Source organism: Podarcis erhardii (genome assembly GCF_964252035.2).
Source record: "Podarcis erhardii genome assembly, chromosome: 1".
Lineage (NCBI taxonomy): Eukaryota > Metazoa > Chordata > Lepidosauria > Squamata > Lacertidae > Podarcis > Podarcis erhardii.
Window position 1 is genome coordinate 41,455,134 of NC_138497.1, and position 19,959 is coordinate 41,475,092.

At 41.7% G+C, this 19,959-nt stretch overlaps 1 protein-coding gene across 4 annotated transcripts in view; it reads right to left on the reverse strand.

The window, feature by feature from the left end:
- FMN1 (formin 1) overlaps positions 1-19,959 on the reverse strand; it is a 153,431-nt gene that overhangs the window by 83,993 nt on the left and 49,479 nt on the right. For all 4 annotated transcript variants that reach the window (XM_081858606.1, XM_081858604.1, XM_081858605.1 and 1 more), the window contains one exon: positions 81-142. In XM_081858606.1, the coding sequence (XP_081714732.1) occupies positions 81-142 (62 nt within the window). The remainder of the gene's footprint in view (positions 1-80; positions 143-19,959) is intronic.

Here is a 19,959-nt window from a genome sequence, read left to right on the forward strand (position 1 = left end):
TAATTAGCAAGTTATACAACATTTCTAAAAGGGGGGGATCTCTTTTTTAAAAATAGGTTTGAACGAGAAGAAATATTTACCTTCAGTTTTTCAACTTCATTTTTGTGCTCCTTCTTTAAGTGCAAAATAGCAGCATGGTACTCTAAAAGTAAAATAAATGAAATCACTAGTCAGATCAATGGCACAAAAGTTACTGAATTCCAATGTGAGCACTGCTTCTAATAATAATAATAATAAAATTTTATTTATACCCCGCCCTCCCCGGCCAGAGCCAGGCTCAGGGCAGCTAACACCAATAAAATTACAATAAAACATGATAGGGGAAAAACAAACAAACAAACAAACAAACAATTAAAATACGGGTTAAAATACAATTTAAAATGTAGCCTCATTTTAATAGTAGCTCATAAATCAAAAACATAAGGGGAGGGAAACATAAGAGTCAGACTGAGTCCAAACCAAAGGCTCTGTCTTGCAGACCCTGCAGAAATATGTCAAGTCCCGCAGGGCCCTAGTCTCTTGTTACAGAGCGTTCCACCAAGTTGGGGTCAGTACTGAAAAGGCCCTGGCCCTAGTACTCTATCTAACATGGGCCTGCAAGACAGAGCCTTTGGTGTAGTTACAGTGTAGTTATGGCATTGTGTTAGTTTGAGCATCCTGAAGACCAAGGCCTATTAAGCCTATGAATGTCACTGTTTATGACAGCATTTTAACGTATCTAACTTTTTACTTTGTATTCTTGAATTTAAAATATTTTAATTTATGGTTTTTAATACAATGAAATAAACCAAAAGTGGATACGCTTGCCCAGTAATGTGACTTGGTGAATGGTACTCTTATAGGAGTGCGATGGAGTTTAATAATGAGGAGAGATGAGAGGGAGAGGGAGTGGTGCCGATTCAGGTGTATATATACTCCTGAATATAGAGCCTGCTGGTCCACCCTCTATGTCCACTTGCCTCCTGGCCCCACCAAACAGTTGCAAGGAGTGCCTAGGCACAGGCAGTGAGTCTCAGGCCGGTCAAAGCTTTGCAGCTGATCAGCTGATTGAAGGCTGCTGAAAACCTTGCTTCCTTTGTCCACATGGCTTGAAATCAAACTATGTGGGCATCTGCTGTCATGGTGATGTTAGATGATAGGCAGGTGGACAATCCACCCCATCTGTCAAAGTGGCCTGTGAGGGTTTGGGGAGTTCTGGCTCTGGACAAGGTAGACCCAGTCCCCCATCCTTCTCTTACAGTCTTGAAAATGGAATAGGTGATACAGGAAAGGTGTTTTAACATTTATTAAATGCCAATTATCCTTGCTAAGTAGAATTTGCATTCACAAGCCACAGACATTCCATCAGCAAACAAAATAGGAGGGATGGGATCAGACAGATGTTTTATGTGAAATAGACGGAACAAATAAGACTAGAGTGGTTGAACAAATAATCACTGAAGAAATTGTTTGTGGTGTTGAGAGTAATAAAGGAAGACAGCAAAGTGATATCAAAAACAGAAAGAAGGTTGCTGTATCATTTACTGTTGCTAGTCTAATCTACCAGGATATACATTTATTCCATGTTTATGGAGACTGTATATGAGTATTTCACTTTCTCGTTTCAAGGAAGGCAGAAAGAAACTGTCCTGAGAACAGCTTGCTTAAAGCAGCGTTTGGCTCAAGAAGTAAAATGTATAGCTAATTCTGCTTTCTAGGAAAGGGATGGAATCTACATTGGCTATGGCTACCTAGGAAGGTTAACTTTAGGTCATAGTGGAAAGCTCACAAAAGTGACAGCACTGGGTGATAAAAGGTAAAGGGACACCTGACCATTAGGTCCAGTCCCGGATGACTGGGGTTGCAGCGCTCATCTCGCTTTATTGGCCAAGGGAGCCGGCGTACAGCTTCCGGGTCATGTGGCCAGTATGACTAAGCCACTTCTGGCAAACCAGAGCAGCACACGGAAACGCCCTTTACCTTCCCGCCAGAGCGGTACCTATTTATCTATTTGCACTTCGTGCTTTCGAACTGATAGGTTGGCAGGAGCAGGGACCAGGCAACGGGAGCTCACCCCATCACGGGGATTCAAACTGCCGACCTTCTGATCGGCAAGCCCTAGGCTCAGTGGTTTAACCCACAGTGCCACCTGCCCCATGCACTGAGTGATACACTTTAACTATTAGGGGAAAGTGTTAAAAACAAAACAAGGATCATTAACACCACAACATAAATTACATAGTGTGTTCACATTTTGGCTTCTGTGTAAAAGCTACAGTCACCCTATGTCAAAAAGGTTACGACAGAACTAGAGAAAGACAACCAACCACCTGAGATTTTCGCATAAGAAAAGGCTCAGAGGTTGTAGCTTTCCCTTTAAAAAGATTAAAAGAAGTTAAGCCCTCAATAAAATAAATCTGAAAGTTACTTCTTGCTATGCTAGTTCCATAAAGTGCAGCTAAAATGTTATGGTTTCCTCCTATGCTATTTTAAGACTTGAACACCTCACATCAAAAGGACACAATTTACTTTAAAATGCTTTATTTAAGAAAGGTGTATTCTACCTAGCCCAAGTCTGTACACAATGTGACAAAGGATGACTAGTTAACATCCCTTTGATCGACAATCACCTTTTTCCTACATGTGGCCTCCACCCATGTGGGAAGGGCTCTGTTAGTTTTCTCTTCTTTCCTTTTCTTTTTAAAGCACAACCAGCTGCACCTAGGATATAAACATAAATGAATACTTTCTTCCCTAGCAAAGTGATATTTTTAATATTTTTAAAATACTAGGTGTTCGAGTTGCCCTTCCGTAAATAGAAGGGTCTATGATCTAACAGGGGGTGCTAGAATACAATTTTTTGTCAGTTCCTGTAGTCAGGGGCATCTTGCCCATAGAGGCAAGTAGCGTGGGGTGCCAGGGCGCCAAGTTCTGTAGGGTGCCAGGGAAGAAGCGGAGGCTGGGTACAGCGCTTCCCAGCACCAGCTCACCGCCCTCGCCTGCCTTGATGAAGCAGCGCTGTGCCCAGAGGCTCTGCCTCTTCCCCACCGGAGGAGCCACCCTCCAGCCGCTGCCCGCCTCCTCCAGCCCCACAAAGCTGCCGGCAGCGCCATATAAAAGGTCGGCAACTCTGGGAAACGGGGTGGGGGTGGGGTGGGGGGCTGCGCTGGAGGGATCTTTGCACCACAGCGGCGGATATACTTAAGGCGGCCCTGCCTGTAGTCCTACTCTTCATCATCTCATATGCTGCTCCAGAGGTCTTACCACACCCCTGCAGTGCAGATTTTTCGGGTGTGTGATAGGAATGGAGGGAAACCACCTCTCTGCCCTTCTGCCAGTGGTAGCATTTTGTGAACTATGGGACCATGCCTAGCTATTTAACTTCGTTGATGTACTTTTTTATTTGGAATCTTATATGTCCACTGATTTAAATAGTCAAAATCCAACATAGTGGGTGAATAAAGGTATAGTCCTTCCATTCTTATTTAGAATGTCTATATATTGCACCATATTCCAGAAAATATCTCAAAGTGGTATACAATGAGGGGGGAAATATGAATGATTCACAATTCTGCAGATATCTAAACAAATTTTGTTGTTGTTGTTTAGTCATGTCCGACTCTTCGTGACCCCATGGACCAGAGCACACCAGGCACGCCTGTCATCCACTGCCTCCCACAGTTTGGTCAATTATCTTCTATTAGTAGCATAAGCTTATTTATTTGTATATTGATGTAACAGGCAGGTTGGCTTCCTCCCTTGAGGACAAAACAGTTTCTGACACCCTCTTGTTGGAATTTGTTCTTGGAAGGTACTTGCATCAATTTAATGTCATGGTGCCTGGGTGAAGTTAAAGACGAAGGTTGCATCACTATATCAAATCGGCTGTTTTTTCAATATATTTCATACACTTTCTGGCACAGACTTGAATCAAAGGGGCCCAGAGAAGCCAGGCATCACTCCCACAATTCAGAATTAAAAATTTAGGAGGCAGGGATGTCATGTGACATTTCATTTGGGCCGGGGGCCGGGAAGGTGCCTTATCTCTAACTAGATACATTTTCAAGATTGCAGTTCAATAGAAGTGACCACAATAATAACTTCAGGATGATAGTCAAAACCAAATTTGAGTCAGCCAGCATTTAATTCATATTGAATAAAGCTTAGGAAAAACAAATGGGGAAGCAGCAAGACAAGGCTGATTGAACCATAAAGCATAACAGAAAAGTTACAGATAGGTAGCCGTGTTGGTCTGCCATAGTCAAAACAAAACAAATTCCTTCCAGTAGCACCTTAAAGACCAACTAAGTCAGTTCTTGGTATGAGCTTTCGTGTGCATGCACACTTCTTCAGGTATCTGAAGGTGCTACTTGGTCTTTAAGGTGCTACTGGAAGGAATTTGTTTTGTCATAACAGAAAAAACTGCATGCATAAGAACATAGCAGTTACAATGACAACTGTAAGATGGAAGTAAAAAAAATGGATTTTTTGACAGCATCACATTTAAACTGGGATGTATTTCGAGAAACACAGCTTCAAATTAATGTTTAAAACACTTCTCTTACTGGTGTCTTAAAGACATAAAACAGATACCTAATGTAACACAGCAGAGAAACAACCAACAAGTAACACAGAATGCTTTACTGCACCAACATCGGATGGCAAAGAAGCAGGTGAAATAATGGCAAAACCCAAATAACTTTTCTGCATGCAAATACATAGCCTATTACCCCATAACACAGGAGTAGGAAAGTTGTGGACTTCCAGATGTTGCTGTACTAGTTCCATCATCCCTAACCACTGGTCCTGATGGGACGTGGGAGTTCAACAACATCTAGAGGGCTATAGGTTCCCCACCAATGCCCTAAGGCAGGGGTGAAGTTTATGGAGAAAACATTTCAGGATGTTCAACCCACTCTCCTTATTTGATACCAGACTTCATTTGAGAATTTTCTTGATTAAACAAGATAGCTGTACAGTATCAGTGATGCCCTCCTGGGAAAAGTTGCTTCCAGTTTTCCATACCTCCCTCCTGCTATACATGTCCCCTATCATTCTCTGCAGGAATAAATACATGGCATCAACCTATTGTGGCACTTCCACAATGTGAAATCTAAGCATAACCTGCAGAAAAATAGTATTAATAGATGAAAGTCAGTGGGCTATAAATGTCACTATTGATCAAAGTACAGCACACAAAGTTATTCTGATGAAGTGCTGGTTGTGGCCAAGAGGCACTGGAGTTTATTTACTCCTCCTGCTATGAATTTTTCTTATATTACATATATATGAAAATATACAGCGCTTCTATATTGCTTCTTAAACTTCCCAACGAATATTTCTAATAGGTCTTGAATGTTCCCTCATACAATTCACGGAAATAGACCTTATACGGGGGTAGACACTGCCTTTATGGGACACATAAAGCACAGAGATGACAGACAAGGACATTGGTGTCACATTTTACCCACCTGGCTTTGCCGTGAAAGATACCAAGTCAGCTAAAGAGGTAAAAGCACAGGTAAAAATGTAGGGTAGCCTCACTCAACCAAAACATCTTTATTTTCACTTAACTGGAGTTACTAGCAATTCTCATATAAAACATACATTTTATTTAACTGACCATTCATCAACTAAGCTCCTAACTTTGTTTTAAAAGGAAGACTGAAAAGAAGAACGGTTTTTCTCTCATCTCCAAAGCAACCAAAGGGCTATGGAAGTCACACTCCTATGAACCACAAGCTTCTATTAGCACAGGATAGAAGACGTTATGATAAGCAGGGCCAACTGACATTCTTGGCAGCTGCCAGAGTGCCCTCAAAAAGGCCTACATTCAATGCTGGCCCTCGGGCCCTCACGCTGTAGGAGATGCCCACCATTTGCGATAGTTGCCCAAATGCTGCTGGGCCAAGTTTAAGGCTCTTGCACTGATTTACAAGACCCTTGTCAACTTGGGTCAAGTAAACCTTAAGGACTGCCCGATTCCTTATATTCCTGCCCAATCCCCGAGGCCTTTGGAGACATCATCATTGGCATCCCCCCGTGGCTCATACACACAGCTCATATGCACAGAAATGTGTACTCAATTCTATGAAACTTCTTCTTAGCTGAGATCAGAAAAGCTCCCTCCTCCCTTTTGAACTTCCAGCACCTGGTAAAATCCTTTTTATTATTTCATCACGCATTTTAAGTAAGTTTTACGGTTAATTTTAAATGGTTTTATCTTTTCTATATCTTTCGTCACCTTACTGTACAGGCTATGGTGTTATGCAGTATATAAACGGTTGAGATCATTCGATAATAGTTAAATTATCCAGAACTGCTTGAAGCAATGCTGCATCAAAGCCATTTTTAGGAACTAATATGGCAGGTGGCTCACAGCCACCTAGCATAAACTGAAGCACTCTGGTGGACACCAAGGCAAGGAACCTGTCACGAAAGGCACCAATGCATGAGGAGGAACACCAGAGGACACCTGCCTGTATGACAGATCATACAACTTGGAATAATCACACCAAATACAACCCAACTACCATGAACAGGGACCCATCAGCAACCAATGCCAATGGCTTCTGCTGCCTGTCTGAGACTGCAGGGCAGAATACATGGTTTTGTTCAACTGGGTAGGTTAAAAGTGGTACAGACTTTCTTTTCGGACTCTCTGTACCCTTTTTAAAGTGGTTTACAACAAGGCATAAGACAAGGAACTCTGCATCAGATCTCTCAGTCAAACTGTGTCACATAGCAAAAGTATCTTCTTCATCCAAATTATGACGCATAGCACATATTTGATTAAAAGACACAATGGATGTACTGTATCTTTGTACACTAAATAACCATGACACTTCCTTCTTATGTAGTATCTTCAGCAAACTAGGAAACTGTTAGCGGTTTTCAAATATTAGCAGTTGACAAACATGTTATGCAGGACAATCAAATTAATAGCAGACTGTACCAGTGGCGTTGCATCCTTTTATTGGCACAGTCAAATAGTTGCTGCTGCTGCCAGGCGGGCAAGGAGCATGGAGGGTGTGCAGGGGGGAGCCTGGTTAGCCGACGTGGCCCTTGGCAGGTGCATCCCTACATCACTGGCCAGGCAGCCCTTCAGCGAGGGGGCCAGGGGCACAATAGCTAGGCCAGGCCCAGAGACCCCCGGCAGCCGGCAGCCGCTCAAAATCATGCGCCTGGAGCCATGCACCCCCCACGCTACACTCCTGGACTGTACAGAGTTTTCTACAGACTTGGTGACTGGTCATCACACAAAGATATTAGATCAATGTAGTTAAAAAGAAAGAAGGATGCTATTTTATAAACCTAACAAACCCATGTACAGCTCTGGACTGGCTACAATAATTCTGAAAGGAGACCTTGAAATTATAGTGTTCTCTAATAATTCCTTATCATCCTGGAAAAAGTGACAAGTTGGGTGCCACAGCGTTCTGTCCTGAGCCTGTTGTTGTTCAATATCTTTATAAATGACTTGGATGAAGGAATTGAGGGGATGCTCATCAAATTTGCAAATGACACCCAGCTAGGAGGGGTAGTCAGTGCTGTAAAAGATAGAATTGAGATTCAAAATGATCTTAACAGATTGGAGAACTGGGCCCAAATAAACAAAATAAATTTCAATAGGGACAAATGGAAGGTTCTGCACTTATGCAGGAAGAACCAGCTGCACAGATATAAGTCAGGGGACATCTGGATTGGGCAGTAGTACATGTGAAAAGGATCTAGGGGTCTTGGTGGACCACAAGCTTAACATGAGCCAACAGTGTGATGCAGCAGCAAAACAGCTAATGCTATTCTAGGCGGCATCAACAAAAGTACAGTGTCCCAATCAAGAGAAATAATAGTCCCGCTCTATTCTGCCTTAGTCAGACCACTACTGGAGTACTCTGTCCAATTTTTGACATCACAATTTAAGAAGGACATTGACAAGCTATAAATGTGTGCAGAGAAAGGCAATCAAGGTGATCAAGGGTCTGGAAACCAAGCGTCAAGATAAACAGTTGAGGGAGCTGGGTATGGTTAGCCTGGAAAAGAAGCATCTGAGAGGAGATATGATAGCCATGTTCAGATATTAAACGGCTGTCACATGGAAGATGGAGCAAGCTTGTTTTCTCCTGCATCTGGGCACAACTTAGTGATGATGCTTCTAATATTATTGATAATGGTAGAAGATGCTTATGAGTGTAAAAAGGCAATCTATTTCATCTCAACTTTCTCTCAGTGATGCTAGGTGACAAAGACACAAGTGCTCTCAAGGACTGCTTTTCTTGGTACGTGGTCCCTTCCCTGCCAGTTTTCCATCTTTCTAGGTTCATCCTGCTTAAGAGGTTTTGCTTGCAGAATATTCTGGGACTATGTGAAAGATGCACAGGACCAGTCTTGCTTATGTAGCTGTCATACTTTCACATATACCATGTGGGATAGCATCATGGCAAAGTGTGTATGTGTGTGTGTGTGTGCGTGCACATATTTGCAAACACATAAAGCTGGTCAGGCAATAATTAGAGAAATGAGTGGCTGCCTTCATCCTTTCTTCTCCAGCTCACACTTTCACATACCCCTAATGCTTTCAGCATCCTTTCAATTCTGTGTCTCCCTCCAACCATCACATCTTCTTTTCTGTGCCCTCATGCTTCCCTCCCTCATCTCTTTCTTCACTTTTATCTTCAGATCAGTGACACTGTAAAATGAGAGGTGTCAATGGCTCAAGTCAGGCTTGAAATCACTCTCTGGCCTGGACGTGATTCCTCTTCATCACATAAATTGGGGTACTAACCAGAATTTTTCAGCTGGAAGACACTTCACACAAATTCAGCACTTTTCCCAGATAATTTTGCACGTTCAAGGCCTGAGTCACGGCCTTCAATTTAGGTTCTGGGAGTGCCCTATTGTAAGTTGAAATTGCAGCCTGTTCAAGCCATAGCAAGGGCTTTGCAGAGCTAGCCAACTAATATGCTATCGCTGTTTATTACCGCAAATCAACTAGTAAATGAAATGTACCGAAGGAGAAGGGACACAGGGTGTGGCATAGCTTGACGGAGGGCTGAAAATCTAGAAAACTCCAGTGGAACAGAAGACAAACACTAGAAATTTGGGAGGGGGTTCCTGCTTTTTGGTCTGTGTTTCATTAGTTTTGGTGGGTATAGGTGTTTTGTATGTTTTTTGCTTTGTTTTAGGGAGCTTTGTGTTGAAACTGGGGGCAGCCCATGCAGCAGACCAAATAATCAACTCTTCCAACAATTAAATGAAAAGACATTTTCACTTCCCACCACGCCCTCTGGAATCCACTTGCTAGGGAGACTCAACAAGTGGTATTCTTATTCTTATTATTGGTTTCTTGGTTTACAAAAGTAGATGCAATGTCTCTTTTTTCAAGTTACATATTCTACAGGTCCGTTTTATTTGTTGAGACATTAGTGTTACATTGGGGGGGAAAGGGGGGAGAGGTGGAGGGGGCCAAGGTGGATGGGGGTGGGTTGGGTGGCGATGTTTCTATTTTACTTAATGTGTGTGTGAGGTTTTGTGTCAGCGTCATTTGTACAGGTTCTCTTTGCTATTTGCTTGTGTTCCTCAACAAGTGGTATTGATATTATCACGTGTGGATGGATGTCGACTTGGGCTGATGAAACGTTTCTGGAAATCTGGTAGCTAAAAAACCCAGGAAGCAGATGTGTCAGCTTTTGGAAAGTGCCTTAAAATACGTCTACATCTGGTGGGGAAGAATGAAATTACAAAACGGCTGAGTGGTCTGGAAAGAGAGAACAGGGAGAAGTGATTCACTCTCTCAACATTCAAACTCTTTATTGCATTTAATATAACAGAAGGTTCCGGGGGGAAATGAAGACCTAATGCTGGGGTGCTCAATGTGTTGCCAATCACCTACCAAGCCCCCCTGACCCTCCTTATTTTGAGGTGGTGGTGGTGATTTGGTTAGTTGTGTGTTTGGCGCAGGGTTCTCCCCCCCTTTGGTATGCATTTTATTGGTTTTTATTTGCTGCCTGTTTTTATTTTTTTATTTTTTGGAGAGGGGCAGGTTCTGAGCATCACCAGTTTTTCTTCTCTGAAACCCATGATGCTCATAGCACAGTTTTTAAGCTTTCTAAATGCCTTCTGGGCTCAACAAAGTTGGGGACTCCTCTACTAATGCGCCTCCAGATATTGTGAAGACCCCTTCAAATAAAAGGCTTTAAAAGCTACATGGAAGGTAGCATGAAGAGACAAACGGTTTGTAAATTTTTCAGTAGGGAATGTGATTTTTTTAGTAGAAAAATGGCTAGAAAGAAGGAAAAGGATTAAGGAGCCCCTTCCCCTCACCATTCACTGTCCAGATTCATTGCAGAGTTGCTACAACTGAAAAGTCCAGTAAGAAATGGTAACACACAGGTCCTGTATAATGTTTCCTTTTACAGATAGGTAGCCGTGTTGGTCTGCCATGGTCAAAACAAAATAAAAAAAATCCTTCCAGTAGCACCTTAAAGACCAACTGAGTTAGTTCTAGGTATGAGCTTTCGTGTGCATGCACACTTCTTCAGATACACTGAAACAGAAGTCACCGGACCTGATTCCCCCACCCCCACCTTGCAGTTTTTTAAATTTCCCTCATGTTATTTTCTAATTTACCCACTAGATGTCAGTAGCACATATTTAGTCTACTGAAGCTCAATGCCATTAAAATGCACCAGACAAGTTCTATTTTGCAAATTAGACATCCTCAAAACTGAACTGAAGGTGCTAGGCTGCCCAACCTTTCTGAAACAATGGCATTTGGTTTTTCTAACTTGTACAAATGACTTTATGCAAACCAGATCTAAGTAAAAATCAAGATGCATGGAATAATTACACTCATGACTGCTTTCCATAAGAACTACAGATACACGACAATGAATATAGTTACAGATAGGTAGCCGTGTTGGTCTGCCATGGTCAAAACAAAATAAAAAAATTCCTTCCAGTAGCACCTTAAAGACCAACTGAGTTAGTTCTAGGTATGAGCTTTCGTGTGCATGCACACTTCTTCAGATACACTGAAGCAGAAGTCACCGGACCTTTCTATATAGTGAGAAGGTGGGGAGGGGTATTACTCAGAAGGGTGGTGGGAATGGGTGATTGGCAGATAGCTGCGATGAGCCTGTTGACGACTCTTAACGACTGCAATAGGTCTAACAGGAAAAAGCAAGGGGTGAGAAGGTGAAAAATGGCTTTGTCATGTATAATGAGATAAGAATCCAATGTCTTTATTCAAACCAGGTCTCTCCATAGTTTTAAGTTTGGTGATAAGTTGCAATTCAGCAGCTTCTCTTTCCAGTCTATTTCTGAAATTCCTTTGTAATAGAACAGCTACTTTGAGATCTTGTATAGAATGTCCTGGGAGATTGAAGTGTTCTCCTACTGGTTTTTCTGTCTTGTGGTTAACCACAAGTTAACCACAAGACAGAAAAACCAGTAGGAGAACACTTCAATCTCCCAGGACATTCTATACAAGATCTCAAAGTAGCTGTTCTATTACAAAGGAATTTCAGAAATAGACTGGAAAGAGAAGCTGCTGAATTGCAACTTATCACCAAACTTAAAACTATGGAGAGACCTGGTTTGAATAAAGACATTGGATTCTTATCTCATTATACATGACAAAGCCATTTTTCACCTTCTCACCCCTTGCTTTTTCCTGTTAGACCTATTGCAGTCGTTAAGAGTCGTCAACAGGCTCATCGCAGCTATCTGCCAATCACCCATTCCCACCACCCTTCTGAGTAATACCCCTCCCCACCTTCTCACTATATAGAAAGGTCCGGTGACTTCTGCTTCAGTGTATCTGAAGAAGTGTGCATGCACACGAAAGCTCATACCTAGAACTAACTCAGTTGGTCTTTAAGGTGCTACTGGAAGGAATTTTTTTATTTTGTTTTGACAATGAATATAATGTGATATGTTAAAAACAAGTTTCAAATAAGTTTTACAAAGTAGTAATAATAATAATAATAATAATAATATTTTACAAAGTACACTTTGTGGGAATGTTTGGAACTAATCGGTATTATTAGCAAAATAAATGGCTAGGATAATTTCAATCCCAGCTCCAAGAAAAATGCTTTACAAAAGAGGGAGGAAATGCTATATTGGAGAGTGACTGGGCAAGCACAGAGTGACTCAGCCTCTTTGCACATGCCTGGAAAGAACTGCCAAAACTATTCTAGCTTCTACTGTACTAGCCACTCCAAAGTTTGGGTGGAGCGATTTAATTAACTGTCTCACAAAACTTTGTATTCCTGGATCAAACATCTGCAATGCAGCAAAAGTTTATAGAAATGCTGTACCACCCCCCGCTCCCGCCCCCCAACCACATGACAGAGTGTTTGGAATTTAAAGTGGGATCTATTACAGCCTTCTAGATTGCAATATACCTTTCCTTTGTATGGCTCAAGGTCAGGGCCGGATTTAGGTCTGATGAGGCCCTAAGCTACTGAACGTAATGGGGCCCTTTATATGTCCAGCTGTCCTTTGTCAACAACAAATTGTCGCTGTTTTTTGTGTTGAATATATGCTATATTTTAATTTATGGACCTAATAGGTATCTAAAGCCATGTGCACTTGCAGAATGTATGCACCCTATATATAGAAATGAGCAAACCAGTGATATTTTAGGGAGCAGGCTAGCAGGCGTGGCCCATTACTTACATCATAGGAACCTACACAACACAAAACACTGTTGCTGTATGTAGGTTTTATTTTATTTGTTTTTTACCTTATATGTTGGAAATATACATCCAGTTTTTTCCTTTCTTTTAGCCCTAAGCTATAGCTTGTTTAGCTTATACGTAAATCCAGCACTGCTCAAGGTCTTCAAGACAAGGAAGAAAAGGTGAAACCATTTTCTCTCCCACAACTCGAACTGTCTTTTGATTTCCAAAGGGCGCCCAGGAAACAATAAAAAAACAGCAGGAGGGGCCCACTCTGGAAAAGCTTTCATTCCCATTAGAAAGCATTGCTTTGACATGGATACAGTAGTAGTAGAACTTCTGCAGCATTTTCTGTAGGACACATCTGATCTACCAATGCAACTGTGGCCACAGCTAGGTTGCAGAACACATGTTTGCCAGGGCTGGGCCCCTCATAAGATTTTGCCGCAAGCCGGTGCCACTGTCAGCACTTCGCGAGTGACACTGCGCAATGCAGGTAAGGGAGGCTTTGCAGTGTGGAACAGCAATCCCGTTTTACCTCAAGCATGAAGCAGAACGTGCTGCTCCTGTGCTCTGCGTCCCAGGTTAGTTCAATCCCAGTTATTTCCAGACAAAGAATCCCAGGCAGCAAGGCTATGAAACAACTTTGGGCAGATATTTGAAAGCCATCACAGCAGGCAGACCTGGGTTAGCAGAGACAAGGGCCTGACTCAGCTGCACGTGAACTTTACACATCTCTCTACCAGATTCAAAAACACTTGTTCGCACCTTGAAAGCCCTGACCGTATGACAAAACAGCAATTAAGAACTCCACCCTGGTACTTCTAAATGAATGAATGAATAAAGAAGAAGAAGCAATCCTTGCATAAAAAGAAACCCAAGGCAGCTGAAATGGCAAAATAAATTTTAAAAAGAATGAGCATTATAAACAGTAAAGTCCAACAAAACACATCATCAGCCAAAGACAGCACAGTCACCATCCCAGTAGCTTAGGACACAAAGATGCTATAAAATAAGAACATTCTAAAAGCTTTTTGAAAGGAGTCAGGGATATGGATTGCCATTAAAGAGGGAATTCTATAACTGAAGTGCCATGACCAAAAATGTCCTTGGTGTGGCACTAGTAGCCTGGCCACAGAAGCTGGCAGCAACCTCATAATAATAACCTTCATCTTGCATAATAAGGAGCAGACATGGGGAGGGAAGAGGTAACCAGCACGTAAGAGTTTTTAAAATACAAATACTCGCAAGCAAATGCCTCAACAAACCAATGAGATCCATAGCAGATCACATAACACGTACAAAGAAAAGTTTTAAAATGTTGGTAGCTGCGTGCATTGCAATTTATGCTGTGCAATGTCTGAGTCAACTGATGATATGTGTGTGTGTGTGTGTGTGTGTGTGTGTGTGTGAGAGAGAGAGAGAGAGAGAGAGAGAGAGAGAGAGAGAGAGAGATCTCATAAGCACACTTATTGGCACCTTGATGTTTATACCTAATACCCTCCAGGAAAAACTGGAAAAGAACAGGTTAATTAGTTAATTATTTCTACAGTAAAAGAAGCTTTGCATGGAAAAGATGCAAAGTTACTTTTGCATAAATGTGGCTAAAGCAGAGTAAACATTCATTCACCATAGTAGCTATCTAGCTGACCTTCCCCACGGCTGCAACAAGTAAAGCTACATCTACAATGCGTTCATTTTACAGAGGGCATTAATAACATCACCGGTGGCTCATGTGCTCTCGGTAAGGATGTAATGAAAACACCACAGCTGGGCATAGCACCTTGGTTTCTGTCTGAGTTAATATCTTGCTGTCTCCTTGTTTACAGGGGAAAAATATATTCAGCTGCCAGATCACATGCTACTTTAATTATCCTGTTTCAGTGCCAAACGTTCAAGATTACAGTACAGCAAATAATTACCACCCAGCTGGCAAACATTTAACAAGGTTAAATAGGCATGTCATTTACATGTTTCACACTCCTGTCACCTATTTCAAACAGAGGAGCGGTAATAATGGAACACCTACTTTGTTCCATAAAATCTAATCCTAATAATCCTATAAGACACATTCAGTTTAGGCATAAGCATGTTTTAGAGAATAAGGAATGTGTCATAGGCTCACATACATTTTTTACACCTTCCAAACACAGATTGGTTTTGTTCAGTACAAACCACAGTTTCCCATTACATGCACACCAACAAACTATGGCTTGCACTTGCTCTACCCAGAATCAAACAAGAAATCACAATTCTGACGTGTTACCATCATCATCATCATTTCAGTTCATGAGGCCATCCAATTAATTCTGCATGATTTCCTAATAATATTTGCAACGCCTCCTAGTTTGGTGCCATCTGAAATACCATAAGCAAATTCCTACCACCTCCCCTAGATTACTAATAAAAATAGCAAATCTGAGGAACTTTATCAAGCAGCTTTCCCTTAACAAAATCCTTTGACTACTTCTCTTGAATTAGTGCCTTACTTTAACAAAGCTACACCTCACACAAAGTAATAAAACAGTATTCCGATGGCTCTTTTAAAATTTGAAACAGTGCTTCAGAAAGGGGGCAACTGAAACTGGAGAACTGCACAGGGGCTACTTATCCTCTTCATTCCTCACTTTAGAAAGTGCTGCCAGTGTGTCGTAAGTTTGCCTGTAAAGTGTACTGGATTCCTTGTCTATATTACAATCTGGTTATTGATACCTATATTTCCTAGCTTGACCTAGAAAGTGTTCTATGCTGCTGTTTGGGGGTGGGTTTGCTCGATTCCCAAGGATGAAGCCTCATATTATTTTTGGACATATAACACTGATTCTGACCTGACTACACTAGTTGCCAATTACAGTGGTACCTCTGGTTATGAACTTAATTCGTTACGGAGGTCCGTTATTAACCTGAAACTGTTCTTAACCCGAGGTACTACTTCCAGGTTAGCGGAGTCTGTAACCCGAAGTGTTTGTAACCCGAGGTACCACTGTAGTTTCTGGGCCCAATTCAAAGTACTAGTTTTGATATATAAAGCCTTAAACAGCTCAGAATTGCAGACCCCATATGAACTGACCCAGACCCTTCAGTCATCATCTGAGGCCCTTCTTCATGTGGCCCCTCCATGAGATCCAGTGATGGCAACATGAGGACAGGCCTTTTTATGCAGTGGCTGCCTGTTGGTGGACAGTTCTGTCCAGGAAGGTTCATCTGGCACCATCATTATACATATCTTTAGGCGCTACGCAAAAGCTTTCCTCTATAACCAGGCCTTTCACCTTTAAATATCTGTGGCCTTTTAGAAGTGGGTGGGATGTTTTCAATATTATTACACGTTGTCCCCCAATCTTCACAGTTTCAGGTGCTTACCCAGGGTCTGTGTCTACTTTTGGGAAATAAGGCACAGCAGAGACTGTGGTGTCTTTATGATATATGGTTTATATAGGAAGGGGGGAGGGGTCCCCCAGCATTACACTTGAAGAGGGTCTTTCCTCCTCCATAAATCACATTGTGAGTTATGAGGGGCCAATTCAAAACACAGCTGAAATATATTTTTTTCTGTTATATACAGTTCTATTCTCAATATTTTATTTAAGGCCCTTTTAGTCTAATATGAGGTTTCTCATTCACAACCCTGCTTCTCTTTCTCACACTGGCATAAAAATAGTGTTTATAGCGTCAAAGACTGTTGCCATGGAAATTGAGGTGCCATAGAAACAGCATGACTTTGCTGCAGGATGAAGTAACTTAAAAAGGCAATGAAGAAGCAGGGACTTGTCAATATACACAATTAATGAGGAAAATGCTACATAAAAGAACAAATGTGTCATGAATTGTATCTCAGTAAGATTATTTCCAACATTATCATCCAGTCAATGGAAACTGCTACTTTTCTCATTTTTAATATAAGCTTTTTAAATGAAAACGTTTTTGCAAATTAGAACCACTGCTTTTGTAGCAAAACCCGCCCCAAAAGACCCTCCCCGCACAAATAGATATGAAAGCCTTTCAGTAGACTTGGAACATGACAATACCATCATCATTTATTGTTGACTCAAAACTACTTGATCATACTGTAGTATCATAAACAACAGTGAAATAAAACATTCAATGTTTTCACACTACCAGATAACATAACATAAGTGAAACAATGGTACACAAATTTTAACACCCTTAGATTTCACTGTCAGTTTGCAAGTCTATGATGCCTCCTACTACACATTTTTGGGGCTCAATTTGATCATTTAGTAAACTTTCTGATGAGAGAACACAAACTTAGTTTAGCCAACACCTTTGATCAATGTTTAGGATGATATGTAATTATGGCATCTGGCTTGCATAATGGATTTCTTCCTGCATTATCAGGACTTCCCATTCTGCTCTTTCCTGCTGCAGACACTCCAGAGCAGATTTGGGGAGCACTGCTTTCTCCCACCAGGGGAAAGGCAGGAGCAAGCATGCTGAAGTGAGCACCCATCGCACATTTTGAGGGACCACTCCCTGCTTGCTGTCCCCTCCCAAGCTTGTCAATGCCACCAGGCCATGGCAGCCAAAATCAAGATAATGGAAACAACACGAGTTCTATGCCAACAACACCAAAATGCCCACCTCTGGGAAGCACGGCCCTTCCATTCAAAGGATTTATAAACAATATCAAATACATTAGGAACTGGGGGCTAGAGCAGCTTAGGAAAACAGCACAATCCTGTTTACAACCCGAGATGTGGTGAGGGAAAGAGAACAAAGGAGCTCTGTATGTGCCAGACAAGAGCTCAATGGCTCACTAAGGAAAAGCAGATTCAGTCATCACAGTGGAGAAAAAGCACACAAAGCCTACTGAACACCGTCTAAAAAAAAACCAAAAAAAAACCTGACATTCTTATTTTTCTTCTTTATTTGTTTCTGTGGGTCAATGGCCCCTGATAGAAAACTCTTGCCCTAGAAAGTGCCTTTGGGAAGAAACTCAGGATGAATTCCTGGGGACAAACTCTCAAAGAAATGTTAACTGACTGTAACCCACCTTGAATGGGAGGACTCTGCCTACTACCGGTACCTTGCTGCCTCAGATTGAGACTTCTGCTTCCCATACTTCTGACCCCTTCAACCCTCTATGCTGTCATGGAACCTTCTGACTGACTTTGATGTCACACTTTCATCTGAGCCCTCTGATCCAGTGCCTAACCTCCATCCCACCTGTGACATCATCTACCGTCCTTCTGAACTTCATACATGCATGCTTGAAACAGACCCCTAATGCTAGGCTAAAGCCTGACACACAGGCTGGGCCTCCCTTAAGCTAGCCTCTACACCATGGGTAGGCAAACTAAGGCCTGGGGCTGGAGGCAGCCCAATTGCCTTCTAAATCCGACTCACAGACCGTCCGGGAATCAGCGTGTTTTTACATGAGTAGAATGTGTTCTTTTATTTAAAATGCATCTCTGGGTTATTTGTGGGGCCTGCCTGGTGTTTTTACATGAGTAGAATGTGTGCTTTTATTTAAAATGCATCTCTGGGTTATTTGTGGGGCATAGGAATTCGTTCATTATTTTTTTCAAAATATAGTCCGGCCCCCCACAAGGTCTGAGGGACAGTGGACCGGCTCCCTGCTGAAAAGGTTTGCTGACCCCTGCTCTAGACACAGAAGCCGCATAATTATATCTACATTACTGTCTGGCTGTAGCTGCTTGTGTAGGTTAGGAAAGTGTTAGAAATGAGTATTATCAGTCATTTCCAGATGACCTGTTTATTGAACATACGTTGTGGTTTGTTTGCAAGGAAGTTAGACAGTGTTGCTTCAAGGTTTACAGTGCATTTTCCCATCACTTTCCTTACTGCAAAAAAGTCTAGTTTCGGGGAGAAGCAGGCATGTTGTGCAAGGGGTTCAAATCAACTTTAATTGCACAACCTGAATCACATAGTCAGTACTGTATGTGATCGAATCCCACCCAAAAATAGGTATAGTCAGTGAGCATTATTTATGGCCAAGGGAAATATATTGCACATGAAGAGAAAAGGCTGTCATTAAACATTATTTTGAATACAGTCAGTGAAAGGAAGCACATCTCACATTCTCTTAGCAGGAGTAAAGACCTGTTTGGCAACTTTTGGCACCTATAACCCAATGAACAGCTAAACAAGAAATCATTGCAGATTTGAGCACAACCATTGTGATAGCATCACTGATTCTAATGGGAATGAGAAGAATTCTATGTTTATTGGATCTTCTGGATTAGCTTCAAGGGTAATTATACAGCAGTGAGAGGGTATCAAAAGCCTCTTGTATGAAGAGCATGAAAGTAAAGTTTATACATGCTCCACCTAACTCATCTGAATATGGTACTTCCGTCCTGTTACGCCTTAGTCACTGCTAAATTCCCATCTCTTTCAGTCACTAAATGAGTAATGACATTACTTCAGAATCCAAGCTCTGAGCAAATTACAATACATTTGGTATACTGATAATTTCCACTCAAATCACTGCACCAACAGCTGGCAGCATTGTACACAAGATCTACAGTGTTCCACTTTTCTCACAACAATAGGTATATATATTATTTTTAAATAGGAAAGTTAAGGGAAAGAATATTAAGAAAAGAAATAAAATGCCTTAATGAAAAATGTGGTGTTTTTTTTAAGTCTGTACTTCCATCCCACCCACAAGCAACAAACACAGCAGCACAGCTGTAAAGGAAACCCATTCAGGCTACTATTTAAAGGTAAAGGTACCCCCTGACTGTTAGGTCCAGTCACAGACGACTCTGAGGTTGTGCGCTCATCTCGCTTTACTGGCCGAGGGAGCCGGCATTTGTCCGCAGACTTCCGGTTCATGTGGCCAGCATGACTAAGCCGCTTCTGGCGAACCATTTAGCAAGGATAATTTCTCTCACAGGGGTCTCTCACTACTTCTGCCACCATCAGTCAAGGAATGGTAGAAATTGGGCCTTGCCCTCCTCTTACCATGACCCCTCTCCTATGGTGGTCATCACAAAAGATGGAACCATATTGTGATGAGAGAAAATGTAGAAGAAAAACATGCACCGGGTAGGTCCCTATGTACTGCTTCATTCCTAGCCTCCTCCTCCTCCTCCTCCTTCTTCTTCTTCTTCTTCTTCTTATTATTATAATATCATTCTACATTTGAGAGCCAGTGTAAAAACAGAAAAATATATAATAAGAAACAAAACAATACCCCGCCCCAAGTTTAAAAGTCCATAGATTGTTAATTTGCCAAAGGCCTGATAATGCCATAGGGCACTTAGGAGGAAATGTAAATAGCCTATAAACAGAGAACAGAATAATT